The 22014-nt window shown below is 57.0% G+C and overlaps 1 protein-coding gene across 4 annotated transcripts in view; it reads right to left on the reverse strand.

The window, feature by feature from the left end:
- Positions 1–22014, reverse strand: part of PTPRN2 (protein tyrosine phosphatase receptor type N2) — an 809200-nt gene that overhangs the window by 81168 nt on the left and 706018 nt on the right. For all 4 annotated transcript variants that reach the window (XM_035723337.1, XM_027574319.2, XM_035723336.1 and 1 more), the window contains one exon: positions 6846–7040. In XM_035723337.1, coding sequence (XP_035579230.1) covers positions 6846–7040 — 195 coding nt within the window. The remainder of the gene's footprint in view (positions 1–6845; positions 7041–22014) is intronic.

The following is a 22014-nucleotide window of genomic DNA, read 5'->3' on the forward strand; positions in this document are numbered from 1 at the left end:
GGCTAATCTGTTATGCCAGTCTGAGGATTAATTAAGAACATTCCCCAGCTTGTTTGCCACAGATACTCTCACCTTCTAGCGAACAAACACAAGCAAGTGAACAAGTGAATGTTGCTCTTCCTGTTTTCAAGAAACCACAGCAGTCGTGTAGGATCACGCACAAGCCTGCACGTGGGTGCTCAGCCTGGCTGGTATGTGGTCCAGGTTTACGTACTGACTTCCTACTTCGTCCGCCATAGACTCCAGCCCTGGGGACTGACTCAGGGCTCCCAGGAGCTGTGCTGTTGCCCGCTGTCTCCCGCCCACCCCAAACAGCCACTCCTCCTTGACTATGACTGTGCCCAGTACCCCACAGGGCCCGCTCCCCTCCTCAGTCTCCCCCTGGCACCCCACACCTTCACAAAGGATGAAGAAGTCTTCCAGCAAAAGAGCACAATTTGGCATTTGGCCGTGTCCAGTGTTTTCTAGATGTTCATCCCTCTTCACTTCAGATAGATTGTACATTTCTTGGGGGCAAAACACTAATCATCTACTTCACTTGGGCATTTCAGACAGTTTTTATCCAACACCTGCTATGTCCAAGAGCTGTGCTCAATGCTAAGGACACAAAGGTGAGCAAACTCAACGGATGCTTGTTTGTGTATGGGTTACTTGTGGAACCACAGACTTGATGCAACTCCAAAAACTACTTTTTAGATGGTGTTAATTTTTCACAGTAACTTGTACATACACAATCACATCGTTCCATCCTGGGCATGGAATAATCCTGCTGCCATGCATTCCCCCAAGCACTGTCTGCAAATTTGGGAGGTGTAGGGGTAACTGAATAGGCCAGAAGGATGTGCATCTCTTCTCGGCTCATCCTGTCAGGTTGATTTGAGGGAAGCCCCAGGAGGTTGCTGGGCACTCAGAAAGTGTTTCCTGTTCACATATATGTGAATGAACATGCTCCATGCCCTGTTTTGGGCATTGATTTCAATTTCTTCCCCTTATAAACGTTAACTCGTAGACATACTAACTACCAAATGTAGTGTTTGATATTTAATTTAATTCAACAAATATAACTGGACACCTGACTTTACTTACTCGGCTTTACCCAATTTACTCACTACAGGAAGGTCTAACAAGCAGGGAAAACATTCTAGCATCATCTTAGCAGTTTAAACAGTAAAGCAGATTTTTAACAATAACACGGCAAATCACACCACCCCATCAAAAAAATAATAAACCCATGCCTCCCAATAAAGACTGAACAACAGAAACGACACTCTTTGCCTTGTGTCAAAACCACGCTAATGAGAGTCGCCAATGTCCCAGCTGCCTAAGGCACCTCTGGGTGCCTGCGGAGCTGCCTTCTCCCAGAGTAACAGCAATTGGGCCGGAGGCTCAGCTCGGAAAAGGAAACGTGGGCCATGCCTGGAGGGAGGAGGCTCCGTGAATGGTTTAGCAGCCGCTCCTGGTCCTGGCACAACTCTGGGGGCGCAGAGCCTGGCATGGGCTGTAGTCCTGATTGCTCAGCCCCCGCAGCACATGGGGGACATGACAGAAATGGGAAAGACTGAGGCCTGTCACTGGGCAAGTTATTTTTAGAAGCTGAAACAATGCGCCCTGCTTGGCTCACAACACTGGTGTGTCATTCCCACGCACAGGAGATACACGTCCTGAGGCACGGAGCCTGCTACCTTCCAACTTGCAGGCGCCAATCTCAGTCCCAGGTAACTTTTCAGAGGGTTCTCCTTTGTTGTTCTTATGCAAACTTTATCTGGATCAGTCGATAGCAGTGCCTCTCTCACGGGGCGGGGAGGGTTTGCTCCTCGGCCATACAGAGAAGAGACGAGAGTCACTTCGTTTCCCTACGGTGTCGAGGGCGGTATGCTCTTGTTGGTGTCCGTGGCTCGCACTTTGTAAATGTGCAGGACTCGCCCTCGGCGGGCTTCAGAAGCTGGTGGCCCTGCAGCCCTTGAGGGACACTTCTGAGGCCATTCTTGGAAGGAAGGATCAATAGCTCCCAAATGTAGGAAAAGTTGCTCAATCTTATGCACGAGAGAAATGTAAACATTTCTTAAAATAGCATTTTCCACACACCATTGGCAAAGATGAAGGGTGGCCAGTACCCAGGGTTGAGGAGGGTCTGGGGACACAGGCACCATTTTCTACATAGTTGGTGGGAGTGTCAGTTAGTCAAACATTTTGGCAGGAAGTTTGTTGATACCTCTTAAAATAAATGAAGGGCATCCTCCTCTAGGGTCTTCTAGAAATTTAGCCTACAATTATTTTCACATATGCTGTTTGAAGTGGCAACATTTGAAAATTGTGTAAATCACCCTGAGCAGTATAAAATAAATACATTATAGTACATGGAATAACAGAAAAACATGGGTCTTCGAAGATGAGCAGAGTTGAGTCACGGATCTCCTGTGGAGCCATGTCTGACACCGAGTCAGGTGAAGGACGGTGTTCAGTTCTCCTTATCTGTCACAGAAAAACCTACAATAGTGTTGGCTCTGGGGGAGGGGCCGGTCCCCTCACCGTGAGGATGGCTGCCACGGTGCCGTGGGCGCTCGCCCCAGCCTCAGAGAGCAGGCCAGGGAAGGAATGCTGTGGAACCGTGTCCTTTAAGAAAGACTAGGATGTACCACTGGTTTTCGGGATGAAGGTGCCCAAGGCCACGCCAGCAGCCCCGTGGGCTCCCGCTCCACCACACCAGCCCAGCGTCCGAGCCTCTCCAGCCAGCCTTCCTAGGTGAGCAATGACTCGTGCCATCCAAATATGAAGGAGCGTTAAGCCGAGGAGGCTGGTGGGACAGGAATGGTCAGAGGAGCCCCACTCAAAGTGCAAACGTTGGAAGTCAAGGCTCTGGAATGAATGTGGGGCACGCAGGAGGTGGGTGCTGGTGGTGAGGTGGGCGCGACGGGGCTCTGCCAGCACTTGCGCCGCCCGCATGGCGGACACGACGTTCTCCACCCCGTGCAGGCCTTCTGCAGCCCTCGGTCCCCAAACCTCCTGCTGTAGCTCGTTCTCTCTGTTTTCGATGACACGCGGCCTTTCTGCCTTCCTCCCGGTGCCGGGACGTTCATTCTCACAGCGCTCGTCCCGTGGTCTTCATCTGTGAAGTGGGCACGCGTCAGCTCCCACTGCATGGCTTCTGGACAGTGGCTGTTACACAAACCGTCAGTGATGCTCATTCCGGCCTCATTGTCTCCAAGGATAAAGGGGATGCAAGGGTCATAGTCCTTACCTTCGACATGGATGCAGATGTATTTTTAAGAGGCTAGTCAGCACTGTTTTCCTGAATTACGTTCTCTATTCCTTACGTCATAATGGAGACAGCATTAAGCCAGCTTTTGCCCAATATCCACGCTCCCTGAACTCAGGAGAGAAGTGAAGGAGAGTGCTGTGGATGGGGCAGACGTGCCCTCACGGCTGCTCGTGGCTCCTCCCTCTGCACGTGCTCTCACGCCTGCTTCACGGCAGGCTCCCGGCCATCAGTGACTCTCAGGACAGTGACCTGCTCTTGGCATCTACAAAGCAGCCATGCTCAACTTCTGAGGCAAATGTGATATGGAAACAGACCTCCTTAAAAACTAAATTCAAAGGTGATTCTTGACCTTACCCACAGCATTCCCCCCTCACATACTCAAGACGTGACAATGTTTCTAACAGTTTCGTAAGGTCAGCTGCACGGGGTCCCGTGTTTCTCGGCGTTCTGCACTTGGCCCTGATTCAACACTGCCAAGCTCCCATGCAAACATTTCTTCAGAGACCTGCCAGGTTCCTGATGCAGCTGCTTCCTCACAGTTCTGCTCCCAGCTGTCCTGCCAGTGCACGGCGTCCCCACTCCCCACGGCTCCAGGACCATGTCCGACCCACATCCACTGCCCTCTCCCTCCGCTCGCTGAAGGGTGGGGTCCATGAACCTGGCCTCCCAGGACCCCGTTCTCGAGCGGACCCCTCGATGCCCCAGCAGGGCAGCTCTGATGCCCCGGGTCTGTGCAGGAAGACCAGCTCCTGGGAGGGGCCAGAGAATTCCTCTGTGGTTCCCTGCCCCGGCCTCTCCTCTCACGTCCTGACCCCACAGTGTCTCCAGGCCTCAGTCAACACATGCTCCCCTGACTCACTTCTCGGGGGGTTGTCCACCCACCTGGGGCCCCTTGACCAGGGGTGTTAGTCAGGCCCTCCCCTCGGGCATGTGGGGCTCAGCCTCTTCCCCATGAAAGCTGCCTGGGAATGAGTGCCGAGGGTCATCAGTGATGTCACCACGGAGTAATGGCTTGCGACCCCCACTCCTGACCCCCCATCAGCAAAGCCCTTCTTCCATGCAAAACCCTGGGCCACCTGTTTCCTCTCGGAGGGTCCTGTCACTTGCTGGGTGGAGCATTTATTTCTAGAATTCTATTCCTATGGCTTTCCAGGCAGGAGATCACAGCGCCTTGCACGGGTAGCCCAGGATTCTACTGCGGAGAGTGACCAGATCCAAGGAGGCTGGGGTCTGAGGGCTCCGCCCCCAGGTGAGCTTCACCCTAGGTCAACCTGCTTTCCAGGTTAGCCCTGCCTCCAGGTTCTAGATCAGCCCCACCCTCTGGTTCTAGATCAGCGCCCTCCCCCCCAGGTCTGCTCCACTGTAGGTCAGCCCCGCCTTCCGGTTCTAGGTCAGCACTGCCCCCAGGTCAGCCGCTCCTGACAGTACTGTGGCACGAGGGGTCAACATTTGGCTATTGAACTTCCCATGCCACTGATTGCTTCAAACACGCTCTCCCTCCTCTGCGGAAGACAGCGCTCCCATCTTGTACCCTGGCCATAGGTAACTCAGCCAACTCCCTTCTGACTTTGTGGGGCGCTCCTTGCTTCCGCCCTGTTGTCCAGATGTAAAGAGCCTTGCCGTGGATTCCATCACACCTGTAAGTTAAGATGTCGCATCTGCATGGCACACTCGTGGAGGAGCTGGTTCCTGGGATGTGCCTGGACCTCGCATAATTTATCTGATGGTCTTTGAATCCTTAGCATGTAGTTCAGGAAGATCATCATGTAGCTGTCTGATAAACATGAAAGTTTCCTCACGGAGGGTCGGGCTGATGATCACCCAAGAATTATCTTCCTTGTCGCCTTAATGAGTTAGAAGGTCAGGCATTCCGGCACGTTCTGAGGTTGTGACACGCGTAGGTTTCTACAGGCTGTGCTACGGAGGGAGGGGGCCCTTCGTGAACCAGTAAGGAGAGTGCCACTTCCTGCTGACCGGGACTCCGTTCTAACCACGGCATGCTCTGTGGCCTGCCCCGTGAGAATGGACTAATGTCAGGGCCTAAAAGATGAGTCCCTTAGTGGGTGAGAGTTTTTGTAAAAATGCTGAGTTGTTTGCTTATGCCGTGTGGCTCCAGGCCTCTGGGCTCTGCACCCGTGGAAGTGCCTGGGATGAAGATAAGCACGGGGTGGACAGAGCTCCTGAGCCCGTCTGTCATGTGGGGTCAGAGGACAGAGAGTCAGGACTCCTGCACGAGCAGAAAGTGCTCAGAGCCGCCCCCCGCACACACACGCAGGTCGACTGTGCACAGACTATGTTTCTACCACGGGGTCAGGATGTGAGAGCAGAGGCCGGGGCAGGGAACCTCGAAGGAATTCTCTGGTGGCTGTGGTGTGGGAGCGTGGGAAGGGGCAGGTAGATGTGGCGAGACGGTGCGAGCTCGGAACAGGGAAGGGGCCTCACCAGATACCCACGCTGCTGTGGCTCCTGGATCTTGGGCTTCCAGCCTCTAGGACTATATAGGAAGCACGTTTCTGCTGTTCAAGCTGCCAGTTTGTGGTGGTTCCTTATGGCGGCCTAAGTGGACTAAGCCGTTGGGGGCCGTGGTCCAATGTCACCAGCTTATATTGTCGGTAAATAGACATATAAGGAAACTTTCCACAAAAAAATAAATGTTTAAGGACCACAAACACGACCCTTGGGGCCTGTCCCACATTGACACTTGGGACACAGACTGGACGGGAATGTTGCCGCCAAGTCACGGAGCCACAAGACGGGCTCTGCCTGCCATCCCCCAACACTCTGTCTCTAGGAGGAGAGTCATGGCCAACGGCCTGCTGCTTTAGCTCTGCAACCACGAAACAGTGGACTCGTGCGGCCTGAGGGTCCAGGAGCGTGGTGTTCTTCTGCCTTCAGGAGACAGCAGTGAACAGGGCGAATTATGAACATCTCTCTTAGTAAAATCAGACACGCACGCGTCGCAGGGCAGCGTACCACCTCTCCACGCGTGGCCCTCCAAGGACGACACTGGGTTTGGGGAAGACAGGCCAGGGAGCCAGACAGGCAGGAGCAGGTGTTTACGGCAGGGCCCCCCACAAGGGCTCTGAGCCCCCACCTCTGCCCCCGTCACCGTTAAGTAGAAGCAGCAAGTGAGGGACATCTGACTCCCCAAACCACGCCGTGAGATCTGCAACGGAGAGAAGATGCCACGACGGTCTCCTGGTCAGAGGCTGAACGATGGCAGTGCACACAGTAGGCGCTCACCGATGTGCATTCCACCAGTGAAAACAGAGTGCCCAGGGCAGAATCCCACGCGTGGTTAGGCATGTGTGCGGGTGCACATGCTCACCTCACTTAACCGGGAGGACGGAATCGGCGGTGCCCTGACACTCTGGGCTTTCATCCTGCCGGTCAGCTGCCCGCCCAGGTCAGCCTTGGTGGCCGGCACGTTGTTGCTGACACTTCTGACACAGGCTGGGTGTGCGGTGGGAAAAATCCCGGGGACGTGTGTGTGGGTGGGAGGGCGCTGTGAGTGCCCCCTGCTCTTGCTCCCCTCCCAGAGACGGTCTGAGCCGCGATTCCCGACGGAGAGGAGCTCGGGCCTTACCAGGACCATGTGGCCGGTGGAGATGTCCATGTTGGACCGCACAGGCTCCTCAGACCAGGACGACGTGCTGCTCCGTGCGGACGGGCTGGGCACCGGCCCTTCGCTGAACTGGGACGAGACGCTGTTGATGCGGGACGCGTGCGGGGCCTCCGGGCGCTCCGACGTGCGCATGGCCATGCGCTGCCGGCACAGCTCCTGGGAGACAGCGAGGGCAGGTTAGTGCTGCCCCCACGGCCCACGGCCTCACCCCCCAGCCCTGCCCGACCTGAGAGCCGAGGGGCAGACAGGGGTCTGCCCTGAGGCCATGCGCACGTGCACACACACACACACACGCAGATACCCCACACATGCACGGGTACACGTGCGCACACACAGATATCACACACATGCATGGATGTAACACAGCCACACGCAGATACACCCGTGTGCACATATGTAGTGCAGGCACCACACACACAAACGCGCAGATCCGGGGAAAGGGCGCTGGACCCGCTGGGTGGGGACGCGGGACTATCTTGGAATGACGCAACGTGCCGGCTGAGCTAGCCGACTTTCCTTTCTTTCTAGAATACTGGTCACGGACAGGGCTTCACACCGTGCTCTGAAACTGGTACCATGCTCAGGTGTTCAGGAAAAAAACAACAACCTCTGTTTGGTTCTTCCCTTTTTTCTCCCAAACAACACCCAAACTGATGAGAGCTCACACGAGAGAGGACAGATAAAATCACATGGAAAAAGAAAGTATGTGGTTTAATAATGGAAAAGGATTTGCTTCTCTGCCTAGACCCCCAAAGACAAAGTCTCTAGATTTAAAGGAAAACCTCAGTATAACAGCCGAACAGAGCTGCTGTTGGGTCCCTACACGGTCCTGGCTGACCCCACGCAGGGCAGCGGTGTTTGAACACGCGGGTGGGGGCAGCGCTCAGAAGCAAGGGACCCCGGTGTCGCCGTGCACTAGCTCCTGGCTGTCACCAGAGAGTCGGCCAGGACCGCCCCCCCCGCAACTTCTCGCTGGCAAAATACCTGCATCCTGAGCTGATGAAGTCCAGCCTTTTGCCCCCTGAAACAATCACTGTAACCTGAGCCACCAAAATAAAATGATAGCAAGAAAAACTCCGTAAGAGACTCTGAGCCAAGAGAGGAAGTAAAAATGCATTCACGGGGAAAGATGCTGGTGAGCTGCATGGCTGCCAGGTGCTCCTCCCTTCCCCGGGGGTGGCACCCCGCTGCCCCCACCAGCTCGACACGCCCCAGGGTGCTGGCTAAAGCCCACGGAACCCTTACACGCGTTCCTCATCCTTCACGCAGCTGCCCTTCTCCTTGGTGTTAAAGACCTTCATCAGGCATCTGCCACCATAGAGAAAAGACCCCTCTCTCAGCGCAGCTCCCCTGGGAGGCACAGCTCGGGCGCCTGGAGCCAGACGGTGCGTACCACCCAGCACAAGTCCGCAGAGGGGCCCCTCCACCCGCCAGAGCAGTGGGTCTCACGGAGCAGGGCTGCGGGCATCCCGAAGAGGCAGGTGAACTTCACACAAAGGGCCGCCGTGCGGGCCACGGAAGGGAAGAGGGAGAAAGCCAGGCCGCACCTCTGCTGGGCCCCCAGTGTCCTCAGGGTTTGCCGGCTCATGCATGGTGCTCAGACAACGGTTTTATTTAAAAAACCCAGCCAGATTTGCTCAAAATCTTAAAAACCAACCAACCAACCAACCCCAGACACGGTGGGTAATTCTAACCAGGTATGTGGCAATAGTGACCACTTCTTTCCCCTGGATGCACGTGGGAGGTTACTTAATTTTGGAGAAAGCATACCAAATGACGTTTCTGCACCAACTGCTATGGTTTCACATAGTTCGTCTGCAAGAATAAGTAGTAACTCCGACCGAAGCATAAAGACAACTCCAGCATCGGTCAGGAGAGTGCAGAATGTGTCCCCCGGGAAGGAGCGCCTTTGGGGAGGAAGGTTCGGGATGGTTGAGATTTTGTCACTAAGAAGCAAATGTCACACCAGCTAGGGTCACACCAGCCAGGTGACCGCCCTGCAAATGTGTGGGGGGATGGGAGGATGGGCCACAAGCCCTGGATTCCCGTTCTTCCCTCTGCTGGTGGAGGGGAGTGTGCACAGCGGGCTCCCATGCAAGGTCTCGGAGCTCGAGTGTGTGCACTTGAGAAATGGAAGCACCAGTCTCGTTACCATAAGACGCCCGTGTGGTGCCCACTATAGAGAAAGTCTTCGGTTGTTCATCAGCAGATATTAGTGCAATAAAAATTAAAAATCTCTAAACCAGAACAAACTCTCAGGGGCTCGGTGAGGTCAAAGGTATTTCTAAAGAAAGCTCAGAATTTTGGAGTTGAAGAGGCGGTAATCGTCCACGCAGACCTCCTCGTCCGACAGGTGACTTTGTGGCTGACCGGACGCGCCGCAGGGCCCCGTGGGGCTGCGACCTGGGGCCGAGCGCTCCGCAGCGTTACTCAGTGCTGGCACTCCTTGTAGGTCTCTTTAGAAAAATGAAATTCTTAAAAACAGAAGGAAGGTTCCAAGAAGAAACAGTCCCCAGCCTGTATCCAACGGCAGTGCACAACCCCCCTCCCCAGGCACCTTGGTTCGAGAGTGGCCCCCCGATAGTGTGGCCGTTGCCTGAGGGTAGCCTAGAGTGAGGGCACTGCTTGGGGAGGGCCCCTCACCTGCAGAGCTGGAGTGTCTCCGAGGCGAGGAGGCCCACGGCCTCCACAGAGAGGCCAGGCCTCTTCCGTCACACCCGTACACCCAGGTAAAGGTAGGCGCCCCTGCTCGGGTGGACCTTGGCGTTGGGCTGACTGCTATCCCGTTTCTGCATAATGAGCATACGAGCCGCTGAGACAAAGGAGTGTCTGGAGGCAGAGGTGATGACAGGTTTACTGACAGGAAGGTTAGGTTGGAAGTGGGTTCTTGGGTTTGAAGTCACTGTGCATTTGAGGCCTGTGAGGCCCCCGCCTCTGTGGGCGGCTGGCTGCCCGTGGCTCTCTTTCCCGCCTTTCCCGGCCAGGGGGCTGCTCTGGGCTTTCTGAGGGCTGGGAAGGGGCTGGATGCCAGGGAGATGGGCACAGCGGGGTCTTCAGGGCTGTCCGAGCAGAGACTCCGCCTAGAAACGGGGGCTCAGGAGACCCGTGCTGTGACACATTTGCCTCCTCCTCCTCCTTGGGCTCCAGAAAATCACCCCCCTGTTCCAGCACCTGAGGGATAGTGCCTCACTCTGGTCCTGGCTTCGGCACCTATGGGCTGTGTGACCGCGGACAAAGCACCCAGCCTCTCTGAGTCCTGGTCTCCTCACCTGTGAAACCAAGCCTGTGTTCCTGGGAGGACTGAGGAAGGTCACGGGCTCAGAACTCGCCCTCAGCACCGCCTGGCCCACGACTAGCAAGTACTGAGCCGCTCAGCTCTGGCTACGCGCACGAATCGGTCCCAGGCCCCAGGAAGGACTGCAGAGCGGGACCCGCGGGGCCCTGAGCCCCCTCCACTCGCGTCCCAGCCCGGAGCTCCCACGACGTCTGCGGGGTGTTCCGGGGGGATGGGAGCGGGCGGGCGGGGGTCTCCGGGGTGAGGCGCTGTAGACCTGCCGGGGTCGTCTGGAGGGAAGGGGGTCAGCGGCCGCAGTGAGGGAGAAGAGGGGCCCCGCGGTCGTGCTCCACTGGGGTCGGCTGTCCTGGGAGCACGAGGTGGAGCGCCGGCCGTCTGTCTGTCTGGTCGGCAGTGCAGTTGTCGGCGTGGTTTTCTGCGCAGTTGAGGCTCCAAGGGAAGCTGCCACCCACAGCCCACCCGTGCCCACTGGCTTCCCACGTGTCCAGAGAGAATTTCACCTGCCGTGTGCGCCTCCCTGCAGCCCGGCCGCTGCTGGGGCGCGAGCTCGCTGACTGAGGTTCCTACGGGACCAGCCCTCCGTCTCAGGGTTTGCTCCGGCAGCTTCTGTTGGGCTGGGGTCTGAAGGAGCGGCCGTCCTGTGACCTTGGGCAAGCGGCGTGCCTTCTCCCGCCTCATCTTCCTATTCTGAGACGCGGGAAGGAACGGCGGGCAGGCCCCGCATCGCAGGGTTGCTGCAGGACGTCTCACTAACATAAGCCGTGGGCTCACGACGAGATGAGGGTGCCGGGAGGGCATGGCCCCTGCTCCGCGGACTGTGGGGGGCAAGCCCCGGCTCCCGGGGTCTCCCTCCAGGCCAGACGCAACGAGGCCATGCCCGTCCGTCTGGGACAAAACCAGAGGCTCCTCACAGAAACGCCCACTGGGAGGGGACACACACCAGCTCGCTGACTCTTGGGGGACCCCGGCTGTGAGCCCCCACAGGTGGAAACTGCATCCTCCTCTCTGCCCCGCTGCCCTCTCTGAGGAACCACCAGAGGTCCCTTTAATTAGCGCTTTCGGTTAATTATGGTTTGTAAAAAATAATAGAAATCCTGTATTCTGACCTGTCTCTGTGTTATTACTTTAAAATTGAAATTTCCTGAGGACAGTCAAACTTTTTAAAAGACAAGATGTAGACTGCAACCTGACTCAGTTGTGGTCTGGTCAGAGTCAGGCGCAGGGTCAGGGTCAGGGTCGGGCGCAGGGTCGGGCCCCGGCGCAAGGTCAGGTGCAGGGTCGGGTGCAAGGTCAGGTGTGGGGTCAGAGTCCTGTGCTGTGCCCACCCTCTCAGCAGAGCTGTCTGGGGAGAGGGAGAGTCTCTGCCCTCCCCCCAGACCAGAAAGTTCCACGGGCCTCTAGGCAACACCACACCCTTCATGTAAAAGTCTCACCTACACCTAAAAAGGCAGTCGCAGTCCACACAGAGACACATGGAGGCACGACCCCTCTGCCCCCTTAGGGGATGGGTTGCGCATAAACACTTATTTAGAATGTAATTTGAAGTTTGTAGCGTTAGTTCCCAGTTACCTGGAAATGCTACCAGACCCCAGCGCTCCCTGCCTTTCCCGCCCTGCGTTTACCGTCCGGCTCGTGGGGGGGCCCACGCAGGACAGAGCAGACTGGGTGCTCCGTGACAAACACCGTGTCACCGAGCGACAGTCTGTGACATACAGGGCCGTGGCCACCCATGGGGAGCGTTTCACTTGAGCGAAAGCTCGACAGACAACGCAGGCATGCTCTGCAAGGACTTGGAGACCGGCCCAGGGCCTCCCGAAATTTCTGATTTATAATCCTGGCAGCAAGCAAAACGGGGGTCCCCAACACCTGCAACGCAGGTCCCCGTGGCCGGGTTGTGGATGCCATGAAAGCAGATGCAGGCCCATCGTGGGGGGGGGGGGGCGGCGTTTGCCACGAGGGTGTGAACCCAGTCAAATCATGACACCTCACCCTGGAGGCCAGGACCTCCTCAGGGACCCCGGCACATCCTGTGCAGGGCAGGCCTTGTCCTGAGCACTGCAGAGATTTTTCCCAAATGTATCTTCACTCGGCTGGAGAAGGATGTGCCATGCCTTCCAGCCCCTCATTAAAAACTAAAAATCTTACCAGGTTTAAGACCCAGACCAACCCCACTTTAATTTTTTTAAAATTACGATCAGGGTAGCACCACATTAATGAAAATGGCATTCAGCTTGACCACCTGGAGTTTATGAGACAATTACCATCTTCGTGTCATGATTCATGGGATTCAACAACCAAGAGGCCGTTAATTATGAAGGAAGAAGAAAGGCGGGTCTCATCAAATGGATCTTTTAGTCACAGACCCACACGTGGGGGCAACCAACCAGTCACATAATCCCCTTCAAACGGCTCCCTGGTCGGCCGCCCTCGGCCCACGTACGCGGCCGGAAGGTGCCGAGCACCCAAGAGCCACACCTGTTCTGGGCTGGGTCCTGCTGCGGGCCTCTCCCGGCCCGAGAGAGCTCACTGCGGGTTCACGACTCACTCCCCCTGGGAGCTTCACCTAATCACTTTCCTTTTCTCATCCAAGGGGAAGAAAACGCCAATACAGGTGTGAATTAGAGATTTGTTCTCCAGAGAGCAAAAGGGAAGTCGCGTACTTTGAGACTGTCCTGCTCTGGGAATGGGTTTCCCGTCTTTCTGGAGAGACTGGCCATCTCCACATCTCTGCTCTGTCGCTTCTTAGTCGGCCCCCCACCCCGCCACCAGGTGTGAAGAACGTCCTTGAGGAAAACAGATGCAGACCATTTCACGCTCCCGAGGAGAAGGTGCACACACAATAATGAGACGGCAACAGGGTGTCGCAGGTGACCTCCCCACGGCAGCCGTCCACGGCCAACGAGCACGCGTCCTAGACCACCAGTGTCTTAGGGAAAATCCCATGGCGGGAAGAGAAATCCATCAGTGGTGGAGAACACAGGCCCAAGACAGACCTCAGTCCGTATGAAGACCCGTCGCAGACGTGACCGGGGGCCTGAAGGCAAGGGCGGTGGGCCCAGACCGGGTAGTCTGAATCCTGCTCGGCCCCTTGCTGTCTGCATGGCTTGGGATGAGGTGCCCGACTCTCCCTGTGTCCCAGTTTGGTGACCGCGCAGCGCTGGCGGGGGGGGCAGATTCTAGGCGTGGATGCAGGTGAGGCCCTGAGCACTGCGCTGGTCTGTCCCAGCCGCCAGGCTGCAGGGCTCCCTCGTACCTGGGTGCCGAGGGGGTTACACAGCCGGCAGGGCAAGTCAGGACACCAGGCCAGGCCCCACCGCCTGGACGCCGCCCCTGCCGGACCATGGCACTATGGGCCACGTGGAACCTAGCTGACGACGGACCGCCGTCTTCAGCGAGGGGACTCTCCCCACCCTTCCCGTAGCAACCAGAGTAACGGGATTTCTAAAAAAGAAAACAACAGTGTTTTCAGGCTCCTAAACTTTAAGGGTTCGATCACAAAGTAGACACATGAAGCCTGTGCCACACGATTTAAAATACCCTTCATTTGTCAAGAAAGGCAAAAACATGAGTGGCTGCACCCAGGTGTCCACAAACTCTCCAAGGAAATTCAAAGCGTCAGCCTCTGTGCGGCGTGGGACGGCCTCCAGGGTGTCCAGAGCCTGCTGCCCACGGGCCCCCGCCGGGCCCCACCCCCAGGCCCTGGGGCAGGACCCCTCTGAGCAGAGCCAGCCCAGAGAGCTCCACGTTCTCAGGGTACAGGACTGCTTGCCATGTCTCGACCCCACAGCCACCACTTCCCGTGAAGCCGGGGCCCTGGGTATCTCTGAAGAGCCTCAAAGTATTTCGTACTTCTTTGTAACACAATTTGCAAAAAAATAAGTTGAATAGGATTCTGGGGGCAGAAATCCATCCACACACATAATAATGCAAATGTCTCACTTCTCAAATCTTATCTGATGGGGGAAAATTGCAGAGAGTGGGAATCGCTCTGAGAGAAAAGACCTGTCATTCCCAAATTCTGCCAAAAGAAAGACCAAGACGACAAAGGCTTAAGAAAAACCCGCTTTGTACCTTTCAAGGAACAATCGGGACAAAGCAGCGCACTGCCTAAGTGTGTCCACAAAGGGCGGCTGGAGTTCTAGGGTTCTTTGGAGAGCATAATTTGTGGTAACAGGGCAGAACTGAGGGGTACCGCACAAAGCTGCCGGAGCAGGAGGGGCGGCTCATTAGGGTGGGCCGGGGAGGGAGAAAGGCCAATTACTTTCCAGGCTGCATAAAACACTGAGTGAGCACACTGAAAAGGAGCCGGCCCTCTCTGGGGAGGGACCCCGTCTCCAGCTCAGAGGGCACCGCAGAATCCCACCAATAGAGCACAAACAATGGCGCACAAAAGCACCCACAAGGCGGCCTGGCCGGGGACGGCTGGCGGACGGGGCGGCGGAGAGCTGCCCATGTAACGCGGAGGCCGGGGAGCTCACCGTGCGGGGAGGTCTTTATCACAGACCCCCCCCGACGCAGACGCGAACACAGGGGGAACCCAGAAGGGCACCAGGAGATCCTAACGGAGACTCTCTGCCCACGGCGGGGAAAACAGGCGGGTTTATTTCCTTTTTTCTTTTGCTCTTTTTTTTTCTTCTAAATTAAGCACGTGTGACTTTTGTAATGAGGAACACCAAAACAAGGGGTGTTTAAAATACGTAAAATTTTTCACCCAATAGGATTAAGACTAAGTGAAATGTTTAGAAAGTATGTGTGGGGAAAAGTATGGGAGAAAATATCCCAGATTGTCAAAGTAGGTCCAAGGTCGCATTAAACAAAAAAGGCACATAAAAAAAGAAACGTCGCGTCTGATCACCTCTCCTGTCCACAGTGGGTTTGTTAGGGCAGGTTGTTACTTCGCCGCAGAAGTGAGTGGGGCCTAGGAGGGTCTGCCGCACAAGGCGGGCCGGCGGGGCTGGAGCTCGGAGACAGGAGCTCTCCATGTGGTTTACAGGAGCTATTTTACAGAAATAGTCTCACCATAAATAGCTCATCTGAGTAGGACGAGCTCGGGGCGTGCTGGAAGGGCTCTCCCCAACATCACAGGACAGCGGGGTGATGCTGGAGGGCACCAGGGGACCCCGGGGGGACACTGGAGGGACATGGGGGGACGCCGGGGGGGCACAGGGGCGACATTGGGAGGCACTGGGGAGACGCTGGAGGGACACGGGGGAACACTGGGGGCACACAGGGAGGGACACTGGGGGGCACCAGGGGCACTGGGGAGGCACTGGGGGAGCACGGGGGGCCACCGGGGGGACACTGAGGGACACAGCAGGGGACACTGGGGGGGACATGGGGAGCATGCCAGGGGGACTCTGTGGGGGGCACAAGGGGGGACACAGGGGGGACACTGGGGGGACACTGGGGCCACATGGGGGACACAGGACCATGGCCAATTCTGAGAGACAAACAGAATCCTCCCTCTCCTCCCGCGGAGGTCGAGCCATAGCAGGTACCCTGGGCGGCCCATCCCTCGTCTAAGGCCAGAGCCACACCTGCTCCCTGGGCGGAGGGCCCAGTTCACAGCTCAGTCCATGTGACCAGCCACCGCTGCCTGTCTTGGGACACCGCCTCGCCACCTCCACGGGACTTCTCAGTGATCTGGACTGGGGGACAACACGCCACGCGGGAGGGACGTTTCTCCAGGGTGAATCCCCAACCCGGGCCCCAGAACTTGGGCAGGACAGCTGCTCGCTCCGCCCGTTCCCTGGAGCTCTGGCAGCGCCCCCCACCCCCACCAGTGCTACCCTCAGCCACTCGGGCTGCAAACCACGCTCCTCTGGTCCAACGCGCAGCCGCATTAAGGGCTGGGTTCCACAACATTCGTAAACTAACCCAAACAGCTCCATGAGAAACACCGTTTGCCAAGGAATATTGAGTAATTTTATCCCATTTTGCAAGATGTTTTCTCAAAATAAAACTCAAAGACATATTTTAACTCATAGAAGCGAAAATACTTTTCTGCAGTCTTCTGAATGCAGGAGGGTCTTCGAACAGTCCCGTGTCAGAAGGAAAAGAGCCGCGTCCCTCTGCTCTCTTGGAGCCACGGCAATCATCCGCCCCTCTGCTCCCTGCCACGCACGCCGGCGCGGCCCCACGGCTGGCCCTCAGCAACGGCCGTCCTGTGTTGTCCTCGAGTTATCAGGGCGAGAACCACATCTCGCCTCCCGAACTTGAGGACAGAAGTCATTTCCATCTGTCACCCTCCCACCCGGGGACTGTCTAGCACCAGGAGACAGCTCAGGAGCACGGTCAAGGTCAGAGGCTTCCTGCAGTCGCACGACGGCCATGAGTGAGGACGTCCAACTTTGTCCACACGCGTATGATGTGCCTGAAACCCAGCGGGCTGCACCCACTCATCTTCTCCCTTCGCTCTGCTCCTGATAAACATCAGACTCCAGTCAGAGGAAGGACGCACATCATTTCAATAAGCGTCTTTCTCCCACAGCCCATACGTGGGCTTCTGTAACCACGGCTCCCGCGGGAACGTGGAGCTGTCTGGGCCGTGGACGAGGCCCATCGGATGGGCATGCAGTCGTTGTAGCCCCGAGCAGCCCAGCCGGGCCGCATCTGTGCGGCAGGTCAGACCACAGACACCAACCCCAGGCGTGTGGGACTCCTGCACGTGACCCTCCCGCCAGGAAGTTACAAGTGTTCTCGAGAAGTCCGCGGTGCCTTCCAAGTTCACAGCTCCAGCCCCGTGGGCTCGACCTCTGTGAGCAGAGCCAGTCTCAAGCGGCCCCACACGTGTGGTTCAAATTCAGACGAGTCAAAGTCGTCAAGTCCATCAAAAATAAATCCTGCGCCTCTTCAGAGCAACCTGGGCCTGACGTGGGCTGGGGGTGGGGGTGGGGGACGCTGTTTTCTACAAAAAAAGTCTGTCACATTCCTAACTTTCTTCTTGCTCAAAAGGTAATGAATTCTCCTCGTTTGTCATCATCACCACCATCACATCGGGGAACCAGCTCGGAGGCCGGCCGGCCAGCACCAGGGGTGGTTTGGAGAGCATTCCACGAGCTTCCCCGCCACCGGCTCCGCTCACATCTGTGTCTTAGTGCAGTGCTTCGGTTAGTTTCTCCTGAGCAGCAGAAGATCCCCTGCCGGGTGTTGTGCGTTCATCGCACAGATCTGGCGTTTCGGGGAACCAGGGTGCGCCTCCCATTCACTGGAGGCTGTTGCGGCAGGAAAGGAACAGGCCTAGGCCTGTCTCAGTGCGCCGCGGTGGTGAAGGAAGCCCAGATAGACGGCCAGTGCCGGAGACCACAGACGCGAAGGGCAGTGTCAGGGGAAAACAAAGGGTCCGGATGAAAGGGGGCCGGCCATCCCGGGCTGGGCGGGAAGGCTCAGTGAGGGTGTGGGGTCTGCAGAGGCTGACAGATGGGAATGATCTGGACGGATAAAGCTGAGTGGGAGGGCTTTCACTGTGAGGGGAGCGGTCTGCACAAAGGTTCAGAGACAGAAAAGCACAGGGGATATTCGAGGGGCTGTGAGGAGCCGGCCAGGGACACAAAAGGTATTCACGTCCTTCCATTCTGTGGTGGCGGCGCCTAATTAAGCCAAAGGGCAGGGCCTGGGGGCGGGGGCAGGGGCAGTCCCCCACGCAGCTGCGTCTCCCTGCGCATCGTTCTGGGTCCCAATTATTCCATCTGAAGCTGCTCTGAATGGCGACCTGGCGGCCCGAGTCCAGAAGAGTGCTCCAGGGAGCCCCGGCCGGGTGGCTTTGCTGCTGCAGGCCGGGAGACCACAGTGAGTCCCTCTCCACCTCCGCTTCATCTCCTTTCCCTCCGCTGTGAAACGGGTGAAGGGCGCTGGCCTCGGAGGCCCCGTCAGGGTTTCTGAGAGTCTGTCATGCCCGGGAAGGGCCCAGGTGCTCCTTCGGAGGAAGTCAGCGCTTCCAGTGGCCCTGGCACGACTCCAGCTAGGGTGCCGTCCCGTGGGTCCGGCGAGCGCGGTGAGCTCTGGGGTTGGCAGGAGGAGAGGCACTGGGAGGGTCCGGGTCACCAGCCAAGCTCTGTCTGGAGGCCATCTGAGATCTGCAGACTCACGACGTCCCCAGGAAACGCCCCGCACACAGGAGCAGGGAGGCCACAGTCCGCGGCCAGAAAAGCAACAGCTCAGAGCAGCGGGCAGGACAATCTGAGCTTTTGTCCCGGTTTCCCCTGTTTCAGTTTCAAAGTTTGGGGCCACCAAACTCAGGATTTTCATTCTCCTTGAATGTGGCAGAGGATAGGAAGGCCAGGGAGGGGGAGAGAGTCCCGAAACACAGAGACTGGGTGGAACGTCCCTTCTGAAGAACCATCTGGTTTTACAAACAAATCTGTATTTTATTTCCCCCACTCGGTGCAATTCTACGAATACTCCTTTTTGGTTATTCTTCTGCTTTGTTGTCTTCACAAAAAATGAAAGTGATAAAATGCTTCCTTACAGAACAAATCCAAGCCTTTAGCTTTAACTGGGCAAAGAACTGAAGTCTAGCTGCATATGGGCGTGGACCTCCTGTACAGTTTGCAAATCCCAGCATTCATCACCCAAACTCCTTCAGCTGATTTCGGCCGAAGGCCATAGAGTCAGTCCAAGTTCAAAGCTGTATGTCGTGTTCACGTTCTCCAAACACCATATGGAATTACGCATTTTAAACATTTGGCCTTACTTGCTAATAGAAGCATCTCTGAATCTTCCTTTTCCCATTTTCCAAATAATCATACACACAGACACACACAAACATATACCCAGACATGTAATTTTGCTGGTTGCTCTATTTTTAAATTTTGAATTTAAAAATTGTTAAATTTTCTTTAAGAAAGGCAGACTGCACAGCAGCGCCTCATCTGGACGTGTCTGGAGTCTTGGGCCTGGACTGCCCGGCGTCCTCATGCACGTGCTGCGTGGAGCTTGTCTGGAGGCCCTCGAGCGCAGCCACGTGTGTGCCTGGGACCGAGGTCCTCCTCTGCGGGAAAGGGGACTTCTTTGACTGGCGCAGCTTCAGGGGCACGCACGCGTCGCCGGGAGGGAGGAAGCAGACGCCCGCTTCGGCAGCCAGATCCGCCAGACCGACCCTGGTGATCGCCGGGGCGGCCGACGTCGCAACCTGAGCGCCCTCACATCCTGGCTGTTTATTCGAAAGTCTGGAGTGAATACTTTTGTTCCCAAGTCACCTTCCGCACTGGAGCCCATTGGCGTGAACGTCTTGTACTTGCTATAGAGAAACGACCTACCAAGATTCCATCCTTAATTATCAGCAAAATCCTCCCAAAGCAGAGAACCCCAATGGAGACGGAAATATTTTGAGGAATGAAGTTTAGGGATGACTAATTAGATGGAGAAGAGAAACCCAATCATGTAGCTTCTCTAACGTAAGAGGAAAAGTCCTTACTGTTCAAATGACTGTGACACTGCACCGACCACATCCCGTCCTGAGCACGTCTCTTGCTCACCTCCTCCAGGAAGCCCTCCTGGGCCACCCTGGGCTCCCTGCGGACCATCACGGCACTGTCGTCTCAAGCACACGCTCCATACCAGTGTAAACTCCAAGGTGAAATAAAGGTCTTCGCCATCCTTACTGTCACAGAAAACGTGATTCTTTCATTAGAAGAAATTAGCTTTCTGGAAAGAAACCCACTGGACCACTTCTAAGTTTGGCCATCCAGCCCTTCCCAGGCCCTGTGCGGCTCCACTCCTCAAGGGTGACCCACACGCCGACACGGAATCTGCTCGCGGGCACCTGCCCCCCGAGGTGGGAGGAGGGGAGCAGGGGCCTTGGGGGACAGTGATGCTGACATGCAGGCCTCCCCTGGGCAGGACAGACGGCCGAACCAGCGGGACTCGTGCCTCCAGGGCAGGCGGTGTGCTGGCCGAGTGGGTCTTCCTCTTGTGACCTTGAATGTTCTCCTTTGACATTTGGAGACTGTCATCTGCCTGAGTCTCCTGGACCTGAGTGTGCGTTTGCTCTTGGCAAAGCTCTCCCTGCTCGTGAACACACATCCTGTGCACCTCTGAAGGTTCGAGCCATTGCTTCCCACCCCACCACCTCCTGTCCTGCCTTACCTTCTTCCGTGCCATTCAGCACGGGGTATGCCCCCTAAGGCCCCCCGAGGGCTTGAGTCGGAGTGGAGGGCACCCTGGGCGTGTTTGCCAGACTGCTCAGCACTGCCGTGCACGAGGCCGACCCCGAGACAGACTCCAGGCCGTAGTGGGTGTGTCATTCCCGCAGGTGGAGAGCCTGACTTCACAGGGCCATCCCCGGCCTCTCTCCCCCGCACCTCCCCCCGGGGAAGTCCACGCGGAAGCCTCTCAGAGCTGGAAGCATGCAGTCTGGGCCTGCTGTACTTCACGGTGGGACCATCCTACACCCGCTCTCCAGCTCCCACACCTGCCCTCTGAGTGCCTTCCTTCCCTCCTCCTGCCATTTTGGTCTCAGTCCCTGGGAAGTCCATTCTGCATGTTTCCCTTTACGCTGGTAAGCTTCTCCTGCCAGCACCCCTTATTCAGAGTAGTTCAGCATCCCCTCTGAGAATCGGAGGGCAGCCCGTCTCTGGGCACGCAGCCACAGGGTGGCTCCCGACGCCCAGGCCCCCGGCTGGCACGCGGGGCGGGAGGTGGGCCCGGTGTGCAGCCATGTCCCCCCGACCCCGGGGTTATGTGAGGGATGGCTTTGCTGCTGTCTGGTGCTGGAAACATGGGGGAGAAGCCAGCAGGACTCTCCACACCTGCGCCCACTCTAACCGTGCGCCTCAGAATGCGCCGAACTTCACAGAAGTCCGGATTTCCCCGGAGGCACGTGCTTTCTTTACAGACGGTCTTAAGTTTTGGTTCAGAAGGTGTGCCCACCTCTGAGTCGGGGCCCAGAGGAGAGAGAGCAGCTGTTCGAATACGACCCTTAATAAACACACTGAGCAGGGAGGCGATCAATGGTTCCTACCCCCAGCACCCCCCTCGCCCAAATGACTGTCCTTCCTCAGAATTTAGAACTGAGATGCACTTACACTTCCGTGACCTTCCCCGACCTTGAGCAGCCCAGTGAAGAGCACACAGCTCCTTCCATCCCATCTCGTGGCTGGGGCGCAGAGAGGCATGAGGCCTGGAAGGAACGGGGCTATATCACGGTCTCTTTTTCCCACGAGTGCAAATATTGGGAAGGAAATGTCTAAGCTGAGACGTGAACCCCGCGTGAAAGGAGCCGGAGGACCGGCATGCCCACGGCTCCCCCACGGCGCTGCCCTCAGCACAGGGGAGCTGGCCCGGGGAGGAACACAGACCTGGTCCCCGGCAGGAGCTCCTGGCTGGCGGCCCTGCCTGGGCCCGGGAGTCGGGCCCTTCCGCACGGTCCCTGCCTCCAGGGTGAGCACGAAGGATGTCCCTCCTGTCCTCTCCTGCTCTACAGGCCTGTCCTTGTGGGGTCTGCCACCCCAGTGAGGGGGCACCCTGGGCCCGTCGTCATGAGCCTGTGGTGGCGGCATTCCCGCCCCGTGTCATCACTTGTGCTTACTAATGCTTCCTGTGGTCTCATGGCAAACTCCTCATCTTTAAGGAATCAGAAACGGAGCAGAGAAGTGAATTCGACCATTCCGGACACCCCCACGGAGCCTCGCACCACGAAGGGAAAGGTGGAGGGGCACTGTCGGGTCTGGGGCTCCAAGGAGGTCCTGCCCTGTCCCGTGTGCGAGTGCTCCTGGGGCCCCTGACTTGCTCCGTCCAGTGGGAAGAGCGCTCGCCCGGGGCCTAAACGCTATAAATTGCCCTAATTCGGCTCTGCCACCCGCCCGCCGTAGGGCCCGGGACAAGTCACAGCTGACC

This window comes from Zalophus californianus, chromosome 12 (genome assembly GCF_009762305.2).
Source record: "Zalophus californianus isolate mZalCal1 chromosome 12, mZalCal1.pri.v2, whole genome shotgun sequence".
Lineage (NCBI taxonomy): Eukaryota > Metazoa > Chordata > Mammalia > Carnivora > Otariidae > Zalophus > Zalophus californianus.